The 19356-nt window shown below is 46.8% G+C and overlaps 1 protein-coding gene across 5 annotated transcripts in view; it reads left to right on the plus strand.

Moving 5' to 3' along the window:
* Window positions 1-19156, plus strand: part of ST3GAL4 (ST3 beta-galactoside alpha-2,3-sialyltransferase 4) — a 164511-nt gene extending 145355 nt beyond the window's left edge. For all 5 annotated transcript variants that reach the window (XM_066639824.1, XM_066639823.1, XM_066639825.1 and 2 more), the window contains 8 exons: window positions 534-614; window positions 801-898; window positions 3543-3603; window positions 6779-6874; window positions 8471-8660; window positions 11854-11997; window positions 14645-14788; window positions 16815-19156. In XM_066639824.1, the coding sequence (XP_066495921.1) occupies window positions 534-614; window positions 801-898; window positions 3543-3603; window positions 6779-6874; window positions 8471-8660; window positions 11854-11997; window positions 14645-14788; window positions 16815-16901 (901 nt within the window). In that variant the 3' untranslated portion in view covers window positions 16902-19156. The remainder of the gene's footprint in view (window positions 1-533; window positions 615-800; window positions 899-3542; window positions 3604-6778; window positions 6875-8470; window positions 8661-11853; window positions 11998-14644; window positions 14789-16814) is intronic.
* Window positions 19157-19356: the final 200 nt, after the last annotated feature.

The raw sequence follows: 19356 nt of genomic DNA on the forward strand, positions 1-19356 counted from the left end.
TAGCTTACAGTGTTGACCTTTTGATTTCACCATCAGTGACAGTTTGTAGAAGAAATTCCCAATATTTTTTGCAATACCACAAGCCATTGCTGAGAGAATTTACAGTGGCCTGTTTCATTTTGAGGTGAACAAGTAGCACCTTGAACCAAACCTCTCTGTTAGCAAGTCCTCCAAGGTGTGGACTGTGTCATCTCTCACTGGGGAAAAATAAATAATCACTGTTTAAGTTGCACATTAGAAAGTCTAAGCCAGTAATTTTCAACTTTTTTCATCTCATGGCACGCTGGCAAGGCACACCATCAGTTTTTGACAATTGACAAGGCACACTGTACTGCCAGTGGAGGGGGCCTCACATTCCCCAGTGGCCCTTGTAATAAATGACCCTATCCCAAACTCCTGCAGCACACCTGGGGACCATTTGCAGCACGCCAATGTGCCATGGCACAGTGATTGGAAATGGCTGGTGTAAGCAGTCTGCGGCAGCTTGGGTAGGAAAACAAATGCCCTTGTTTTCTTTGCTGTTTGTCTTGCAGATTTTATTTCCCTATGCAAGATGTCAAGACGACTTGTCCTCTAGGAGAGGTGGAAAGGAAAGCTGCTCAGCTGATAGCAAAGTGAGTAACTGGGCTCTCCATTTGCTGCAGGAGGAAGAAGTTCCTGGGTCTCTTCCTGGGCTTGGGATTAGGGTGGGATCAAAGAAGAATCACTACTCTGGTGGGTAGGATGGGTGTAAACCAGCTCAGTCTCTTAGCATGCGGAATGCCACATTTGCCTGAGCTTCCCCTCTGGGTTTCTTGCAGTTACACACGGGATCGTCCACTGTTTTTACAGCTGAAGGACTACTTCTGGGTGAAGACCCCCTCGCCGTATGAGCTGCCATATGGTACCAGAGGAAGTGGTAAGAGCCAGCCAGCTGTTCCAGTTCTCTTAGCACTCACACCTTCTGTCTCAGTCGCTGTTTGTACATTTCACTTCTTCCTTCTCCTGTGTCTTGGCTTGGAGGATTTTCACGATTAAACATGCTACGGGTAACTTTTGCAACAGAGCAAAGTAAACTGTTCTACAAAAGTTAGTCTGTTATGTGCTTCCCCTCTAAGAGCTTCAGAGCATCATTTGATGGCTATCATAGTTTCCAGGTAGTCTCCCATCCTGCCAGGTTACAACCAGAGGGTAGAACTTGGGCCTCCCGTGCCTTGCTAAGCTTCCCCATTTGCCTTGTCTACCTGGTTATTGTGTGGCTTCTTATCCTCACCACATACCTTAACCCACTGTTTCTCAAACTGTGGGTTGGGACCCAGTAGGTGTGTTGTGAGCCAATTTCAGGTGGGTCCCCATTCATTTCAATATTTTATTCTTAGTATATTAGACTTGATGCCAACATGGTATGTGACTGCATTCGAAGAGATTTGTATTTTTAGCAGGCTACAATGTATATGCTTTTGACAATGATAGTCAATGGGGCCTACTCCTTGGTAAGTGTGGATAGGATTGCAGCCTAGGATTGTTTAAAAAATTTTTCCAGCTTGTTGATGTCACTTCCAACCATGACACCACTTCCAGGTTAATGACATCAGTACCGGAGGGTCCCGAAAGATTGTCATTCTAAAAAGTGGGTCCTGCGCTAAAAAGTTTGAGAACTACTGCTCTGTAAAAAGGAATCTTCCATTCCCAAGGCAGTGATATGGGGAGAATTTAGAGATAGACATTGCTGCCAAATCCAGTAGAATGTCTCCATAAGGAGTTCAATTTTTAACTTGTGCTTTGGCTGTTAGTTTTAGCCGAACTATCCCTCCCCTCCTGAAACTGCGCACCCCCTTGGACCAACTGAGAGGGTTCACTGGCATATCAGATCGTTGGCAGAGGTGCATTCAACAGTGTCATGTGAGGGGGACCTTTTTTGCAGTAGCACCCAGCTTATGGAACGCTTATGGAACCCTTTTTGTATGTGTGTCTTTAATATGTTGTGAGCCACTTTGAGGGAGGGGAAAGGCAGGTTGTGAATATTTTAAATAAATAAAATGAGTGACAGGTTTATTCCATGCCAGTTGATCATTTTGCTCTTTGTCTCTTTTTAAAAATGGCTGCATATCAGCTTAGTGTGTCGTAGAAACCAATGGGTTTCTCAAAAATCTTGCTTTTTGATTGGACTCCGACCAGCTCATTTTAAGAACACAAAAGGACTGCTTTTCTGTGCCCCAGCCCCTGTGTTTATACCATTAAGCAGCCAGATTCGGATAAACACTTCCTGTTCTCCCAAGGCGTTCAGCAAGAGGGACATTCCTAAAACAAGCACAATCTGGAGAACTTTCTGTACAAAGGTGGAGCAAATCTATTTCCTTTTCTCCACATTTGAGACAGAACCACCATTGTATATAACGGTCTCCTAAATACAGGCACCTATTGTGTTGCAACATTTTTTTCCATTCTCCTTATTAGCTAATCAAGTTTTATTTGCATTCCCTGACATTACTCTTCATTTTCCAGCCCGCTACATAATGGTACAGAAGAGAAAAATGCATCTTTTGTTGCCTGTCCTTGCAGAATTAATACTGTGTTAATAAATTCTAGGTAGGGTATAGTAGGTTGAACCCCTTTTAAAGAAAAAAAGCACTTAATCCTAGCCCCCTTCACAATATGTAACCTCAGTCAGGTTTACAAATCCTGATACTCATATAGATAGCACTGTAGCTTCTGCTGCAAATAATAAGAGCTTTCTAACTAGTTCAGTGCAGGGCATTGAATAATGCATTCTAGGAAAGCTGTATTGGCCATATGGGCTAATTTAGTGGCTCTCAAGCTGGTGGGTTGTGATGCACCTCGGGAACTGGAAACGGGCCATACCTCCTTAAGGGGAGTGACCCAGGAACGGGTGCCCCAACAGTGCCACAGCGATCATGGCGCTGCTGGGTCCCAGGAGTGTTTAACCTTACCTGTTGAGGTTGCACTGGCCTCTGGCAGGGTCTGGGAGGCTCACAATCCCTTCTACAAACGTCCCTGCTGTTGCACAGAGCTCCAGTTGGCGATCAGAGCCCACTTTGGCTTTCCAATAAGAGTTGGGCTCTTGTTGCTTGTTGCTGATGGTTGTGCTTGTTTCTCACTTGCTGCTGATAAGAAAAGATAAGACTTTCTACTGAAACGACTTGGGCTGAGTAAGTGCTCAGTTTTTCTGTAGATATGGATTAATGCTCAGCGGCACATATTTCTCAGACTCCCAGAGACTCCCTTGGTTCATGTTTCTGTCCTTGTCATCCCAGTTGTTTCATGTGGCTTGGACAACCTTGACCAACGATGGCCAGATGTGACTGTATATTGCGTATTCTAGTGTCAAGGAGAGGGAGATCTGAACATAGGAGTATACACGACATATCATCCCATTTAGTTCAGCATTGTTTATGCTGACCAGCAGGGAACCATTTTTCATTTCTCGTGCTTTTGTAAAAGCTGCCTTTGTGGACTTCTTAAGCTGAGAAGTGGTATATTAACATTTAAATAATAATTGTTGTTCTCAGTAATAATATCAGCTTGTGTTTATTGCTTTGCAGAGGATTTTCTCCTACGTGTTTTGGCGGTCACCAGTTATTCTCTGCCTCAGAGCGTAGAAAGGTGAGACTGAATCTTTCCTGTTGAAAAATGGTCTCATCTGAAGAAGTGATCTATATTGGTTCATCTCAGGAGCTTTCACTGAGGGTGGGAGGGGGTCCAGCTGCTGAGTCCTGGCTCTCTCCCAGTTTTGGACTTTGATGTATGTGTTTGGGGCTCTTTAAGAAAAAGGGCTCTTTAAGAAAAATTATGCACAGGATGGATAGAGTAGACAGAGGCACATTCTTTTCTCTCACTCACAATACCAGAACCAGGGGATATCCACTAAAATTGGGATAGAACAGTCAAAAGAAAACATTTCATTACCCAGCATATAATTAATCTGTGGAACTCCTTGCCACATGACATGGTGATGGCTCCTGGCCTAGATGCCTTTAAAAGTAGATCGGACAGATTTATGGAGGAAAGGTCCATCACAGCTTATAAGTCATGATGCATACAATCTCCTAGTTTTAGAAGTACTAGACTACCTCTGAATGCCAGATGCAAGGGAGGGCAGCAGGACGCTGTTATCTTGTCGTCTTGTGTGCTCCCTGAGGCATCTGATGGGCCACTGTGAGGTACAGGAAGCTGGACTAGATGGGTGTTTGGCCTGATCCAGCAGGGCTCTTCTTATGTGTGCCGAGCTGGAATATCCCTTTGCACTTCGACCTGTATTGAAGACCTCTGATGGACTCCATCAGTTTCCACCTGCAGTCTCTGCTCCCCTTCAGCTCTTCTCTAGCTCTCTCCTCTAGTTTTGGCTTTTTGACCAGTTCTGATGTTCAGCGGCCTGTTTTTACCTTTTTGTTGGCCAGCTTCCTGCAGTGCACAAATGCCCAGATTTAGTTTGAAAAGATTGGGGATTAGCAGTGTCCAGCTTGTCAGACTTTGATAGACTTTCCTGACTGCTCTTCCTGGATCCAGTGATGAATACGCAGTCCTAGGCTTGCTTTGGGGGTGAATCTCAGCTATATATCTGCCTGCCTGCCTGCCTGAGAATGAAGTCAGTTCTCTGGAAGTCAGTGATGGGACATAAAGCCAAGGGGGGGAAAAAGTGTTGGTTTTGGCAGAAAGGTTGTAAGCTGAGCTATCAACCAACCATAGCTTGAGAAAAAAACAGCTAGGGGAGGAGTTGGCAGATACATGGCTCTGTCTGTCATCCAGTATCCTAGATGATAATGGTGTGAATATACCAGGTGGATTTTAATCCTTATTCAAATATGAACATGCTGTGCAGCTAAGGGTGCAGCGTCATCTTGGTTCCCCAGTTTTCAGTTTTTAGATTAAGGCTGAAGACTAAGATGGGAACTGTAAATCATTTTTCATGCCAAAATTGATGATGACGAGAGACCTTTATTGGCATTAAAATCGTAACAATACATAATTAAAACACACAACATATCCATAATCACATAGCACACAGATTTAAACATTAATCTAGTGGCCAAGAATACCCTATAGGCTAGCCTGTTACAGGTCTAAGCTTTCAATCCAATTTCCCGGGAACTCACGACTGTAGAGACAAAGAGGGCAACATGGTCAAGAATTCCCCCCTCCTCTGTTTGTTAGATCACAGGATAAATGCCTCTGCTTGGCCCTGGTATCTCGCCAGGCATAAGATATTTCTGGCAACGGGGCTCATGTAGGGGGCAGAATAAGAGAATATGTTCAAGTGCCTCCATATGATTCAGGCCACAAGATCAAAGCCTTGCTGTCAGAGGTATTCCCTGCTATCAGCTTCATAAAAGAACCGAGGGAAGGGCATTACATCTTGCCAGGGAAGGACATTACATCCTAAGAAAGGTCCTTCTTTGCTGTGGGTTGTGCAGCTGATATAGATAAGATGGTATCTTACCAAACTGAACTGGCAGGTGGAAATGCAACAGAGAGCATAAGGTACGGGCCATACAGTTTAACTCCTGGTACTTAGAATCGAGCGTTCTGTCCTTAATGGCCCTATATGCTTTGGTTTGGCCCATCATTCCAGGCCTAATGATTTTAGCTTGGACATGCAAAATTAGCTCTCCGTGCAGTTAGCATTACCTGTTGAAAGTCTAAAAGAGTCTGTCTGTCCTCCCCCCCCCCCCCGAACAGGTCCTCTGCTTGCTTATCCACCTAGCTTTTTAACTAAAAAAAAAATGTGTCTAGGAGTAAATTCCTTTCCAGCCTGATACATTGGCAGTGAGTTGGTGAACTTTCCAGAAACCTACTAAAGCAGGGGTTCCAAATGGTGTGTTGAGGCATCCTGAGGCATTGCGAGGCACTCCCTGGTGCGTCGTAGGCTGGCAGGAAGACTGCGTGGCACACTGCAAACTGCAGTAAGAGGTTCAGCCCACCAAACCGAGCCCTTGCGTGCCATTTTCTCATGCTGGCAAAGGCCCGTCCACCCTGAGCCGTTCACCTCCATTGGTAGCATCCCAAGCGGTCTCTGAACCTGGAAGTAACTGATAATAATGTCATCACCAGTCACTCAAGGGGGGTGCACGCTGCATTTGCAGAGGGTGGGGGCGTCACAGAACGCAGAAGGTTGGGAAGCACTTTACTAAGGATATCCATTTATACACATAAATGGACGCACCAAAATGAGTGAGTTTGTCCGTCTTTACTAGTTGGAAAGTTTTCAGAAGCCGTTCCTGTAGTTCAGGGGTCTCCAAAGTCTGGCCCTGGGGCTAGATGCGGCCCACAGCAAGCCTCTATCCAGCCTGTGCCAAGCCTCTAATCCCCTGAGAGCCTCTGGCCCAGTTGACCAAACACAATCAGAGTTGTGCTTATGGGGGGGGGGGAGGGTGTCCATTTAAGTGTGTGCTTTATTTCTTGGGCTGTGTTTGTGCTTGGAGAAATCCTGGACATTCGAGCCCATTCATTTATTTACTCCTCTAAGTTCCATCTCTAATGTATTTATTTAAATTTTATTTTTAATTTTTTTTTTCTGGCCCTCGGCACTGTGCCAGATATTTGATGCGGCCCTTCAGCCAAAAAGTTTAGAGATTCCTGCTGTAATTGATGGTGATATACACGTCTTCCAGTCGGGAGAACCAAATGATTTTTGCTGCAATTAACAAGTCTGTTATTAGATACTTTACCGTAGGTGCTGAATTCTGTTCTGTAACATTAATGAAGATGTATCCTGTTTTCCGAGAACCCTTTTCCTGGCTGCCTAATTAAAATGTTCTCCTTGTTTTTCTTGCTCTCGCAGGATGAAGTGCCGAAGATGTGCAGTGGTGGGGAATGGACATCGGCTGAGAAACAGCTCCATTGGGGAAGCTATTAACAAATATGATGTAGTGATCAGGTACTGCAGAGTTGCTATTTTTCTCTTCACTCCATGGTTTTCTTTGGTTTACTCCATGGTTTCCCAGCATGATAATGTTAGGGTGATTAGAAGTAGAAACGAGGAAGGGCACCAGGATGCAGGTCTTCTGTTGTCTTGTGTGCTCCCTGGGCCACTGTGAGATACAGGAAACTGCAGATGGGCCTTTGGCCTGATCCAGCAGGGCTCTTCTTATGTTCTTATTTTCTTGTGGTGATGGTGAGATTTTGAATTGGTGGAGGATATGCAGCATCTACTCCCCTCTCTTGTTCAGGTTGGTCCTGTTTTGACGCCAACCTCGCCCGCTGAACAGGGCCCAACTTGAAATGGAGCACCTTTCCCTTATGGCAAGGTCAAAAGCTCAGTGGTAGATCATCTGCTTTGTACGCAAAACATCCTTGGTTCAGTTCCCGGTTTCTGCCTGTCTGGAATTCTGGAGAGCTTCTGCAAGTCACTGTTGACAATACTGATCTTGATGAACCAATGGCATGACTTAAACACAGTTTTGTATGACTTTTCTTGCCCTCACAAAGGCGGGGGGTGGGTGGGAAAGAATTGTTAAGGAAGGTTGGGGGGAGGGGGGTGACAGGCATTGGAAGGTTCCTCCTGACACAAGAAATAAGACTTCCTGCATTGTTTGCTAATCTTTGGGTCTCTCCTGTGTTGACGGGAGCTCTCTGCCAGATCTTACCAACTTTCTCAAGGTAAGGTGCTTTCTCAGATGAGATGGCAGAGAAGGAGGAGGAAAACAGCACTTGAGGTTTTTGAGTTAAAGACTTGAAAAGCCGTGAAGTTTTTGTTTTTTTTAAGTGCTTGACTTGAAACACTTGAAAAACTAATTTTCAGGGCTAGCAAACTGGAGAGAGCATGCACATCCTTGGAAATGTGAGATTGCTCCGAAACCCATTACTGTATTCCTTGTACTGAGACTTGCTGCTCCAAAAGATGTAGGAGAACAATATCCATGCGCTGATGTCATCAAGTTGTGCATTTCCTCTTCCTGCTCTCAACAGCCTGCTCAATGAAGCACTGCAAGGGAAACACACAGCGTGATGCGTTTGGGACACTGAGGCCCAAATCTTAACCAGCTTTCCAGCTCTGACATAACTGTGCCAATGGGGCATGTGCTGCATCCTGCAATTGGGGGGCAGTCATGGAGGCTTTCTGAATACCTCCGAGCTGCATTGCCCTTACCTCAGTGCTGGAAAGTTGGTTAGGATTGCGCCCTGAGTAAGTTTAATTACACTTATGGGTAGAGCATTCAGTTGCAGGAATGCTGTTTTGGCCAGCAGCTGGGTGCTTTATCAGTTCTTAAGGAGAAGCCCAGGGAACTCTTTGGGCTGATGTGTCCATTAAAGTTTATCTTTTCCTTGCAGTAAAGTAACTGCTGAGTTTGGTGCTTCCAATTCTACATCTTAATGGTGCTTGGAAGATAATTTGCTGAGTGTAAAAGAGAAGAGAATAATTGGAGCCAGACTTTGGTGCAGCGTGCGTGAAGATAATGGCTCGCAGTTGTACAATGTCGATGAGCCTCTCCATGTGATGTCTGCCTCAGTGTGTAACTTCCTTTCTCCACAGATTGAACAATGCACCAGTGCATGGTTATGAGCGTGACGTGGGCTCCAAGACCACCATGCGCCTCTTCTACCCAGAATCCGCACACTTCAACCCCAAAACCGAAAACGACCCCAACACCTTGTTGGTCTTGGTGCCATTCAAATCCATGGATTTCCAGTGGATGGAGACGATTCTCCATGACAAGAAGAGAGTGAGTTGCCGGGAGGGAGGTCAGGGGTGGCACTTGGATTGAACAGCTGACACCTAGCCTGGCAGAGTGGCTAAGAGACCAAGTTCCAAATTTCACTCCTGCAATGAATTCTCACTCAGTGGCCTTAGGCACGCCACTTTCTTTCAGCCTCAGTCTTCCCATCTGGAGTATGGGGAGAATAATACCTTCCCATCTTGTTGTAAGAATTCTATCAAAGAACTTTCTGTACAAATGGTAGGAGTGGTTGTTGACATCTGGCATCTACTCTTCATGGAGCCTGTGTAGTGGAAGGTCAGGAAGTGGTAGAAGGAATAGACACAGAGCCTAGTGGTTATCAGTGGCCCTTGCTCTTCCCTTTGTTCCATTCCACTGGCCAGACTGGTGTTTACTGGCGGAAAGGATTGCTGTCAGTGCCACCACCCAACACTTGGGAAGCCCAGCCATAAAGAGGCTGCCTTGGGAAACCCTTTCTCCCAGGCCACTAAACCCTGAAGATCCCCCTTCAAGGCAAACCATAGCAGAATCTGGAAAGCAGGGCAACCGAACCCCCCCCCCCTTCAGTAATGTGTGACTGGGGAGGTAATTGCAAAATATTGAAAGAAGTTTAGTGAAAGAGGTGAAGGCGTACAACGGTGGATGGGGCTAAAGCAGTGGTTCCCAAACTTGACAGGCCCACAGCACCCTTCACACTCACCGGGCACAGCATAGCCTAGCCTCTTCTTGCTGGTTCACTAGGCGGTTTCACTAGTTATCACTAGGTCATGATAATGCAAAATCTTGACCTGGTGAGTGGGGGGACAAGAGGCCACATGGTGCCCCTGTGAGAGTGCCGCAGCATCCCAGGGCACCACGACACACACTGTGGGAACCTCTAGGCCAAAGCAATGGCAAAACCCAGTTCAAACTGTAGCTAGCAGCAGTGATGAACCTGCCTCTTCTGCGGCCCTGGGCCGGGCCTACGAATGCCTCCCCACCTGACCTGGAAGTAATTGCGGTGACATGATAACGTCACTGCAATTACTTCCAGTACTCTTGGAGCTGTTGCACACTGCTTTGAGCGGCCATCTGCATTTTTTGGGTTTTTTTCAAAGCCGAAGAAGTGGGTGGTCTCTCAGAGTGGTACACAACTGTTGTGGGGGGGGGGGCATGATGGCAGCAGTACCCCCCCAAGGTGTACCACCCAGGGGCACTGTTCTCCGCCCCCCTCAGGTACGCTAGTGGCCTAGCATACGCCAAATAGGAAAAAGCAGTTGCTAACAGGAGGACACAGAAATGTAGAGGCAAATATGACAGAACATAAAATCTGACTCAAATAACTGAATATTTTTGCCCTACTCTTTCTTACTCATGCTGTTCCAGGAATTTGGTCCCTTCCCTCGCAAGGTGAGTGGGTGTACCTTTTGCTACAGCAGTAGCTGTTTAGAGATCAAGTGCACACTAGCATTCCTGATGCACTCTTATAGGACCTATAAGTGATGTCGCTGGTGTACCCCATTGGATGGATTACAACTACCTGGGCTTTGGCATTTCCTCAATGCCGTTATGCTGCTGTGGAAAGCCCTTCTGTGGCTGCGCATGGCACAACAGTGTCTCCGGACACTCATTGATGACGTCAATGATGGCATCGTCGCCAAACTTCCAGGTTGCTGAGCTCCAAGGTGCACGGATTTTGGCCTCAAGCTGCACGGCCTCGCAGCTTAGAGGGAACAGTGCTGGGCATCCCTATCTGCACCTTGATCTGGTTTGATGGGCTTGGATGCCGAATAAGCGGCTTTATTCCAGTCCCAACCAGAGGGCTGGCCAGGAGCTTCTTTCCTACAGAGAATCAGATGGAGGTAAAGCAGTCCACAGGGTGACTGGTCAGTCCTGCCATGTCACTCTGCTGTAATGATGTTGAATTCAGAGATGTCCGTGGTCAGTGCACCAGGATATCAGCCTTTAGGAGGCCAAGACATCACAAAAACTTCTGGGGGGCTAGAAGTGTCCAAAATTAGTGAAGAATGGGGAAAATCAAGCATTGTTACCACGGCTTGGTTCAAGCGTGTCTGAAAGCCAAGTCCTCCAACCCAGAAGTGCTAATATCTGGAGCATGGTTGCCCGTGTGGCCCAGAGGATAGTGTGCAGGGCTTAGATCTGGAAAACCTCATCCATTCTGCCATGGCTACTATTGACCAGCCTTGGACCAAGTCAGATTCTTCTGGCTGGGTTTTCTCCCTTTTAACACTAGAACCACAGAAAAACCTAGCTACATCATGTTGGGCAAATGTGAACTCCTGTAATGGTTGTATTAGTTACAGGGAAGAAATTCCACATTGCATCCCTGCAGGGGCAGATTTACATCCAGGTATCCTATTTTCCTTCTTGCATCCTCCAAGGAGATGAGGGATGCAGCTTTTTTGAGACATACAAAATTATGCAGGGGATGGACAGAGTGGATAGGGAGATGCTCTTTACACTCTCACATAATACCAGAATCAGGGGATATCCACTAAAATTGAGTGTTGGGTGGGTTAGGACAGACAAAAGAAAATATTTCTTTACTCAGCGTGTGGTCGGTCTGTGGAACTCTTTGCCACAGGATGTGGTGCTGGCGTCTAGCCTAGATGCCTTTAAAAGGGGATTGGACAAGTTTCTGGAGGAAAAATCCATTATGGGGTACAAGCCATGATGTGTATGCGCAACCTCCTGATTTTAGAAATGGGTTATGTCAGAATGCCAGATGCAAGGGAGGGCACCAGGATGAGGTCTCTTGTTATCTGGTGTGCTCCCTGGGGCATTTGGTGGGCCGCTGTGAGATACAGGAAGCTGGACTAGATGGGCCTATGGCCTGATCCAGTGGAGCTGTTCTTATGTTTTCTCCATCTCATCCTCACAGCATCCCTGTTAGTGCATTGGGCTGAGACAGAGTGACTGGCCTAAGGTCACTCAGTGAGCTTTCATGATTGAGTGGGAACTTGTCTCCCTAGTCCAGCACGCTCACACTGGCTCTCTAGAAATCCAGTGAAAAAGAGAGAACTGGTTGAGTCAGATCTTGCTTATAGTATGAATGATTCAGGTTCCAGGGTGCCGCAAAAATGGCTGTAATGAAGCATGTTTTCTGCCTATCTCCCTCCTTCTCCTTTAATCCCGCTGGATTTTTATGCCAGCAGCTTCTGCTCTTTGTCTCATGTCCCCAAGCATATTATTGTTCCAGGTTCGGAAGGGCTTCTGGAAGCAGCCTCCGTTAATTTGGGATGCAAATCCTGAGCAAGTTCGTATCCTGAATCCTTATTTTATGGAAATTACTGCGGTTAAGTTGCTCAACTTTCCCATGAAACACCTTCGGAAAATAAAGCAGGTGAGACAAAGGGAAGCAGAATGAATGAATGGTTTGTTCTGAAGGCTTGTGACTTAAAAGGGAGCAAGATTTTCATTCCCCTCTCTGTGCTATGACGGTGTCATCTCTCCCTTCCCTTGGCAGCCTGAGGGCCCAATTCTATCCAATTTTCCAGCACCAGTGCAGTCGCAATGCAGCCTCAAGGTAAAGGAACAAGTGTTCCTATACCTTAAGGAGGCCTCTCTGACTGCTGCCCCATCACAAGATGCACTGTGCACCACAAGATGCACCACAAGATGCCCCACCCACTGGCACAGCTGCACCAGCACTAGAAAATTGGATAGAATTGTGCCCTAAGTTGTTGAATATCTTGGGTCCAAACTGTAGGTGGTCTGTGATTTGGTTCTCCAGGAAGTGGCATCGCTAGGAAGATGCGGGGGTGCAAATCGCACCAGCTGACGCATACAGGGGGCTGACACCACTTCTCGCCCAAACTTTAAAAATATTGGTATTTCCCAGCAATACCTTAATGTTATATATACGAATCAATGCGTAACTGCATACAGAATGCAATGAAATACATTGTGTTGAAATATCTCTATTCTGTCAAAAGATATAGCCAAAAAACTAGAGAAGGTGGGGCAATGGTACATCACCACACCCACTGCCCCGGGTGTTGCCCCGCCCACTGCATCAGAGGAGGTTCATCATAGGGGTGACACACTGGTCTCCTTCACTAGGTGACACAGGAATTGTTTTTAGAGCTTAAAATCTGCTGTGGGCAGAGGGGGAGTGATGATTTGGCATCATGGGGCAGAAGCACACTGGTGGAGGGGGTGAACTCGCCCCCCCCCCACACACACAAACATTGAATCTTCCTTACTAAAACTGCTAGTATTCCTGCTAGGGAAAAGAAAGCAGGTACAATAGAGGTTTCATTATCGAGATTGAGAGCAAGTTTAGAAGAGGGTGGATTGAGATTTGGAAACATCTTGAAGGGATGAGTTTAAATGCTCCTTCCCCTAGTGTTGTGGCCTCTGTTCCTCTTCTCCTGTCTGCGGTTCCTCCTATGAGGAGGAATATTCCTCTCTGCCATCACCCCCCCCCCCCAAATATCCTTGCAGGTCAGGGAGAAGGATACTAGTTGTTTTGCATCTGACGGGGTGCAGCTCAGGCCTCAGTTGATGACCTCAGTGAGAATTGGACCTTAGTGCCTATCATTTCAGGACACCTTCCAAATTTTCCTCCTAGGTTCTCCAGCTGTTTGTTTTCCAGCTGGCAGGCTCTGGCTCTTCCCATGTTTGCCAAACTGTATGCATCATTTTTACCACTTCCTGTTGAACTTTACCAGATTTACAAGTTGTGTCTTTTGTGGGTGTGGGGAGGCTTAATTGGAGTATTGACCATTATCAGGAAGAGTTTGAAAGATGAGGGGGAATTCTTATGCAAAACTGAGATTCTGGATGTTTTGTGCTACAAGCCTGCAGCCACACTAAGCAAACACAGGAGACAGATAAAAGTCAGACATGCAAATTTAAGCATGAGTCACATGCCCTCATTTGCAACCAATCCTGTCTCTCCTCACTTCCATAAATGCCACTAGCCCCAAGCTGCCTCTCTCTAATCTCTAAACAGCCAATGGTATTCGGGGTTTGTATTCCTTCCAAGTCTGTAAGATTCCCCTTCTCTTTGTCTTGTGAGTTCTACTCTGAAAATTATTGCCTATTACGAGTATTTGTGGAATTGGTGAATTGTTTATAACTATTAGCTGTTGGTGCACCTTGTTTCGATGGTGATTTATTGTCCCAAGTGGAAACCAGTCTTGCACTATATTAATTAACTGTTAATTGAATGAAGGCTGCAATCCTATACATCAGTGTTTCCCAAACTGTTGGTCGGGACCCACTAGGTGGGTCGCGAGTCAATTTCATGTGGGTCCCCCACTCATTTCAGTATTTAATTTTTAATATATTAGACTTTATGCCCCCATGGAATGTGACAGTTTATGGGGAAATGTTACAGACTTGTACTTTTAACAACCTACTATGTATATTCTTTTAACCATGACAGTAAATGGGACTTAATCCTGGGTAGGACTGCAGCCTAGGATTGTTAAGAATTTTCCTGCCTGATGATGTCACTTCCAGTCATGACATCACTTCTGGTGGGTCCTGACAGTTTTTCATTCTAAAAAGTGGGTCCCGGTGCTAAATGTGTGAGAACCACTGCTATACATACTTTCCTTGGGAGTAAGCTCCATTGAAATGGGTCTTGCACCTAAGTAGACACGTATAGGATAGCACTCTAAATCTACATAAAAGTTCATTTTTTCTCAAGACTTAGAAACTGCAAGCTTTGGGGTTTTCCAACATGCCAGAATTCTCTGTTTCCCTTCTCTTTTCTTTATGCTTGAAATAGAGCCTGGATGTTGTGGCTTTAAAAAGTTCTTAATTGTCTTAATAAAGGGATGATCCTACCATAACTTTGAGATTTTTGCTTTCCTGTAACAGAGGTTGTATTCAGTAATATAATCCTTGGTTTATTTGCCCTAAGCCTGTCTGGATCTGAACTCATCTCCTTCTACCCTGTTTTAAGGATTAAATGGGGCACTGTAAAGCAGAATTCTTAAATGGGGTGGAGAGTATCATTCTGATCTGTCTGCCTCCAGAAACCAACCACGGGATTAGTGGCCATCACCTTGGCATTGCACTTCTGTGATTTGGTGCATATCGCGGGCTTCGGATACCCCAATTCTACCAACAAGAAGCAGACTATACACTACTATGAGGAAATCACATTGAAGTCTATGGCTGTGAGTAACCATTTCCTCAATTTAGCCTATGAACATATCCTGTTGACTCAGATTATTGTCTCACCTATTCGTCTACACTGCTTAGCATGGCAAGCAGACGACTGTCTCAGTTCTGCTGTCTTTTAACTGGAGGTGATGGAGACCAAATCTTGGTCCTTTGTGCATGCCAAGTGTGCTCCCTACCTAGAAACTAAGGTAGTGCCTGCAAACTTGTCCCTGACAGCTCCTTGCCTTGCTCCAGTCATTCAACAACGGTGTGCTAAAATACCCTACTGACAAATAGGAGTGTACCATAACCATTGTCTAGTAGCTGTGGTGTGCTCCTTCCTTTCCTACTTCATCAATATTGTTAAGCCAAGGAGGCTGGAGACTTGATGGTGGAGATTACATTTTCCTGTGTATGCTGTTCTTCCTTTGCCGAACCAAGCATGTGGAATAATTTCTACCCACCTAGTCTTCCTGACTCCAAAGGAGATGAGCATCACTTACGTATTTCATAAATATCCAATCAGGAATACACAGGAAGTCTTGACACGTGCTTAGATCAGTGTGGAGTCACCTGCACAGGAGGTGTCCAGGACACTGGTGCAAATATGTGTGATGTCAGCTTTGCCTGTCAGCAACTGTTACCCTGCACTTGCCCGATCTCGTCTGATCTCTGAAGCTAAGCAGGGTCAGGCCTGGTTAGAACTTGGATGGGAGACCGCCTGGGAATAGCAGGTGCTGTAGGCTTATACTATGATCTCGGAAGCTAAGCAGAGTCAGGCCTGGTTAGTACTTGGATGGGAGACCGCCTGGGAATACCGGGTGCTGTAGGCTTATACTATGATCTCGGAAGCTAAGCAAGGTCAGGCCTGGTTAGAACTTGGATGGGAGACCGCCTGGGAATACCGGGTGCTGTAGGCTTATACCATAGTCTTTCCAGACTGAAGGTTGCCAACCAGCTTTGCCTCCACCATCTGCCCTAACATCTAGTCCAGCGGCACTCAAAGTAGGGACTGCAGTACGCCTGGAATGCGGTCCCTGTCTGAACCTCATACAAACCGTCCGCCTGGGCACTGTGCAAAGTTCTCCTCATTTGGAGGATAGGGACGCTCTGGGCAGTCGTGTTTGCTGCCTGGTTTCCCAGAAGGCCACATCACGGGACGTCCAGGCAGACATGACTGCCCAGAGAGTCCCTGTCTTCCGAACAAGGAAGATTTGCACAGTGCCTGGGCAGAATCGAAAGGTCCACTCGCTGGGTGGACGGAGCCTCCTGAACCCTGGATCTGGCCCCCTGGGCTGGGGTTTGAGCGACCCTGGTCTAGTCCTAGGAGATTGGCCATAGTTCAGTGTTGGGACCACATGCTGTAGGCCACAGGTACAACCCCCTAGCAGCATCTCCAGGCAGGGCAGTGAAAGATTGGCAGAGTTTCAGACACCAATCAACTTAGACCAGGTGTTCCCAAACACCTGGGTGTCATGACACCTTGGGGCATCGCAGCACACCTACGAGGGTGCCCCAAAATGTCCCCAGTGGCCCCTCCTATCTATACCCCTGCCATCTTGAACCTCACAAAATCTTGCAAGATTTGGACACCACACCTTGGATCTCGTGAGATTTTGCTAGATCCAAGATGGCTGTTCCCAGCAGAGCTGGGAAGAAGATGCTGCAGGGGTGTTGGGACCCAGGTAAGTTTGGGAACCACTGGCTTAGATAATGCTAAGCAAGGTGGACTAACGGTCTAACTTGATCTAAGGCAGTTTCCTAGGAGAGAACTGAGCAATTGCCATTAATAGGTGACAAGAGGTTCCGCTTCCAGTTACTTCCAGGTCAACAGCATACTGAGCGTATTAACATCTTAGCTTTAAGTACATGCTAAGGGGTGGCTCCTTGGTATACCCTGGCCTGTTTTTCTGCTGGGCTGCATGGTCTTGACAGCCCAATGTCTTTTAGGGGGTCTGATTTGCTCTTGCTGTGTTTTTCTAAGTGCTGAAAACCAGCGTTGCGCATGGCCTAACGGGTTTCCCATTGTCTGTCTTGCAGGCTTCGGGGCACAACATCTCACACGAGGCATTAGCAATAAAAAAAATGCTTGAACTTGGACTCCTCAAAAACCTCACTTACTTCTGACAGGACGTGGATTGCAGTTCTTCCTGAGCTGGCTGTCGGCCAACTGGAGCCTGTCACAGCTGCCGGCATCCTGCGCGCGGCTCTCGCTTCTCCCTGAAGTTGACTAGTGTGGAGATCTCACGGCCTGGTCCTCGTGATTGTGTAGACCAGGGTGGAAGCGACGGACTCCTAGATACGCTAGCAGGCAGGGAGAGGGACGGTCCTGGAGTGAGTGGACCTTGGGAGCCATGGCGACAGGCGGCCTTGGCAAATTCCACCGTCCTTGTTTGGAAAGGCAGCGGTATTTCCTCTGCCTCGAGTCAAGACTTTTGGGAATGGAAGCTCCCACATTTTCATGTGTTTGTGGCAGAGATGGGGGGGGAGATGGATGTGTCCTGTTGGTGGTAGTGGGGAGCCTGAAGTGACTGTGGGCCTCTGAGGTCACCTTACAACAGACACTCCCATAGGGGCACACCACAACATCCTCTCCCCACCCCCCACCCCCGTGGCCTGCTGCTACCTTAAATCACTTTTGCCTTCCCACTCTGAGAGATACAGTGATGTCTGTTTATGAGGCTAATTAAGTTATAATTGTGTCCCACACCTCCTAATAGAGCAGGAGGCAAGTGAATGAAGGATTATTGGTGGTCTCTCATCCCTCCATTCCCCCCCCACCCCATCCTGTTTGAATCCAGATGAAGCTAAGGATCGTGCTCAGTGTGACGCGGATTACACAATTAACCTTGGCATGTTGATTTGGCTTGTGTAAGCAGCATGTGGAGGAGAAGGAGAGATCCAGACTGGTCCTGCAACAGACTACTACAACCCCCTGCCCCTGAGATCCCTGAACCTGCTATTTATACAAGAAAAAGCAAACATGCTTGGTCCGGATGGTATGACTAAAATCATGTTTAGGGTTTGGCCCGTATTGATGGAAGTCCTCCTGCAATGGAAGGGATGAGAGTTGTTGATGATGCTCTCTCTCCCCCCCCCCCTCTCCACATTATGAGCTCAGCGGGGGCAGTTCTTGGGAAACCGGAGAGTGGCCAACAGTATTTTGATAACTGTTTTTATACTAAAAACAAGAAAGCTGAACTGAACAGACTGGGTTTCTGGGCACTTGGTCAAAAGCAGTTGTGTGGAGGGCGTGTATGTGTGTGTGTGTGTGTGAGCATGGATGAGAGTGTCCAGTCCGGGGTGTCAGTATATTTTTAGGGAGCACCTTTTAGATATAAGCTGTAGGCTTCTTTCCACCTGGTATGTGATGGTCCTTCCCAACCAGGAGGGGACTGCAGTAAAATGCAAACAAGGTCGGGAGGGACTCCTTACCTGCCCTAGCCAAAGTTGAAGCTTGGAGGAGGATGAGATGGTAGGAAGGGGTGCCTCCATTTTGGAGTGAGAAGGAGCAAATGCTCTGTTGTTCCTTGCTAATGGAACCCAAAGGTGTAGAATACCTTTACCTGTGTTTTTTTTCACTAGGAGATGGGGTGTCATTCAGGACAAAGTCTCTTCTCTGGGGGAGGGGACAGATTTTGAAGCCCACTCCTCGTAGGCAGGGGTTGTGGTCCAACCATTTCAGGAATGGGCCCAAGTCGGGTATGTCTGATGTGGGGGAGCATAAGATCGATGCTTGGAAACTGCTCTCCTTAAATACTGGTGTGTGTGTGTGTGTGTGTGTGTGTGTGTGTGTGTGTGTGTGTGTGAGAGAGAGAGAGGGAGACTTTGTACAGGAATAAATATTTTTAATTGCCCTCTTCTTTTAATACAAATTGGAGGATCAAAGTTTGTTCTTTGTTCATTTGCTCAGTTTGTGTGTTGCTTGTTAAAAGAAAGTGAGAGGGAGAGGACGGCACAAGTTCGCCGCAGCACCTCCACCACGCCACACCTTGCTCGCACAGCCACCGTGCCTTAGCCGTGTTTGGTAGTGTCCAGCTTCCAGGGGCAAGCTGGGAAATTTAATCTCCAATGGCTATAAGTCATCACATCCATTGCCAAGACGACAACGATCAATTTGATTGGGTTGGGTTGATTTTGGGGCTAATCTTGCTGGGGTCCCTGGGAAAACAAGCAATCAGGGAGTATTAAATTGTTAATTTGGGAGCTGGTTAAAAACCCAGACTAGTCTCTGGAGGCAAGAGGGAACAAGAGATGTTCCTACCTAAATGTTGTGATCCCGGAACGGTTTTGAGTCCTTGGGGAACGTGGCAGTTTTGTTTCCCGACTAAGCGATACTGCAGTTCAGTGTTAAGTAATTTAATAAATTTAATTTAAAACAATGTTTTATGAAGCATCTCTATGTCTGTTGGGGGGGGAAGCAAGGTTGGTGTTGGTTTCTGGTGAGGGTCACAGGGCTGTTCTGTTGGGGTGGTGTTCTTGTTTGGAACACTGGTGAAGGTGGTGATGGTGGTGGGTGTCTCCTCCACAGTTGGTCTCCAAACTCCTACAGGGAGGCGACCATAATCCTCCTGAGGCCTGG

The sequence above is a fragment of the Tiliqua scincoides genome, chromosome 11 (genome assembly GCF_035046505.1).
Source record: "Tiliqua scincoides isolate rTilSci1 chromosome 11, rTilSci1.hap2, whole genome shotgun sequence".
Taxonomy (NCBI): Eukaryota; Metazoa; Chordata; class Lepidosauria; order Squamata; family Scincidae; genus Tiliqua; species Tiliqua scincoides.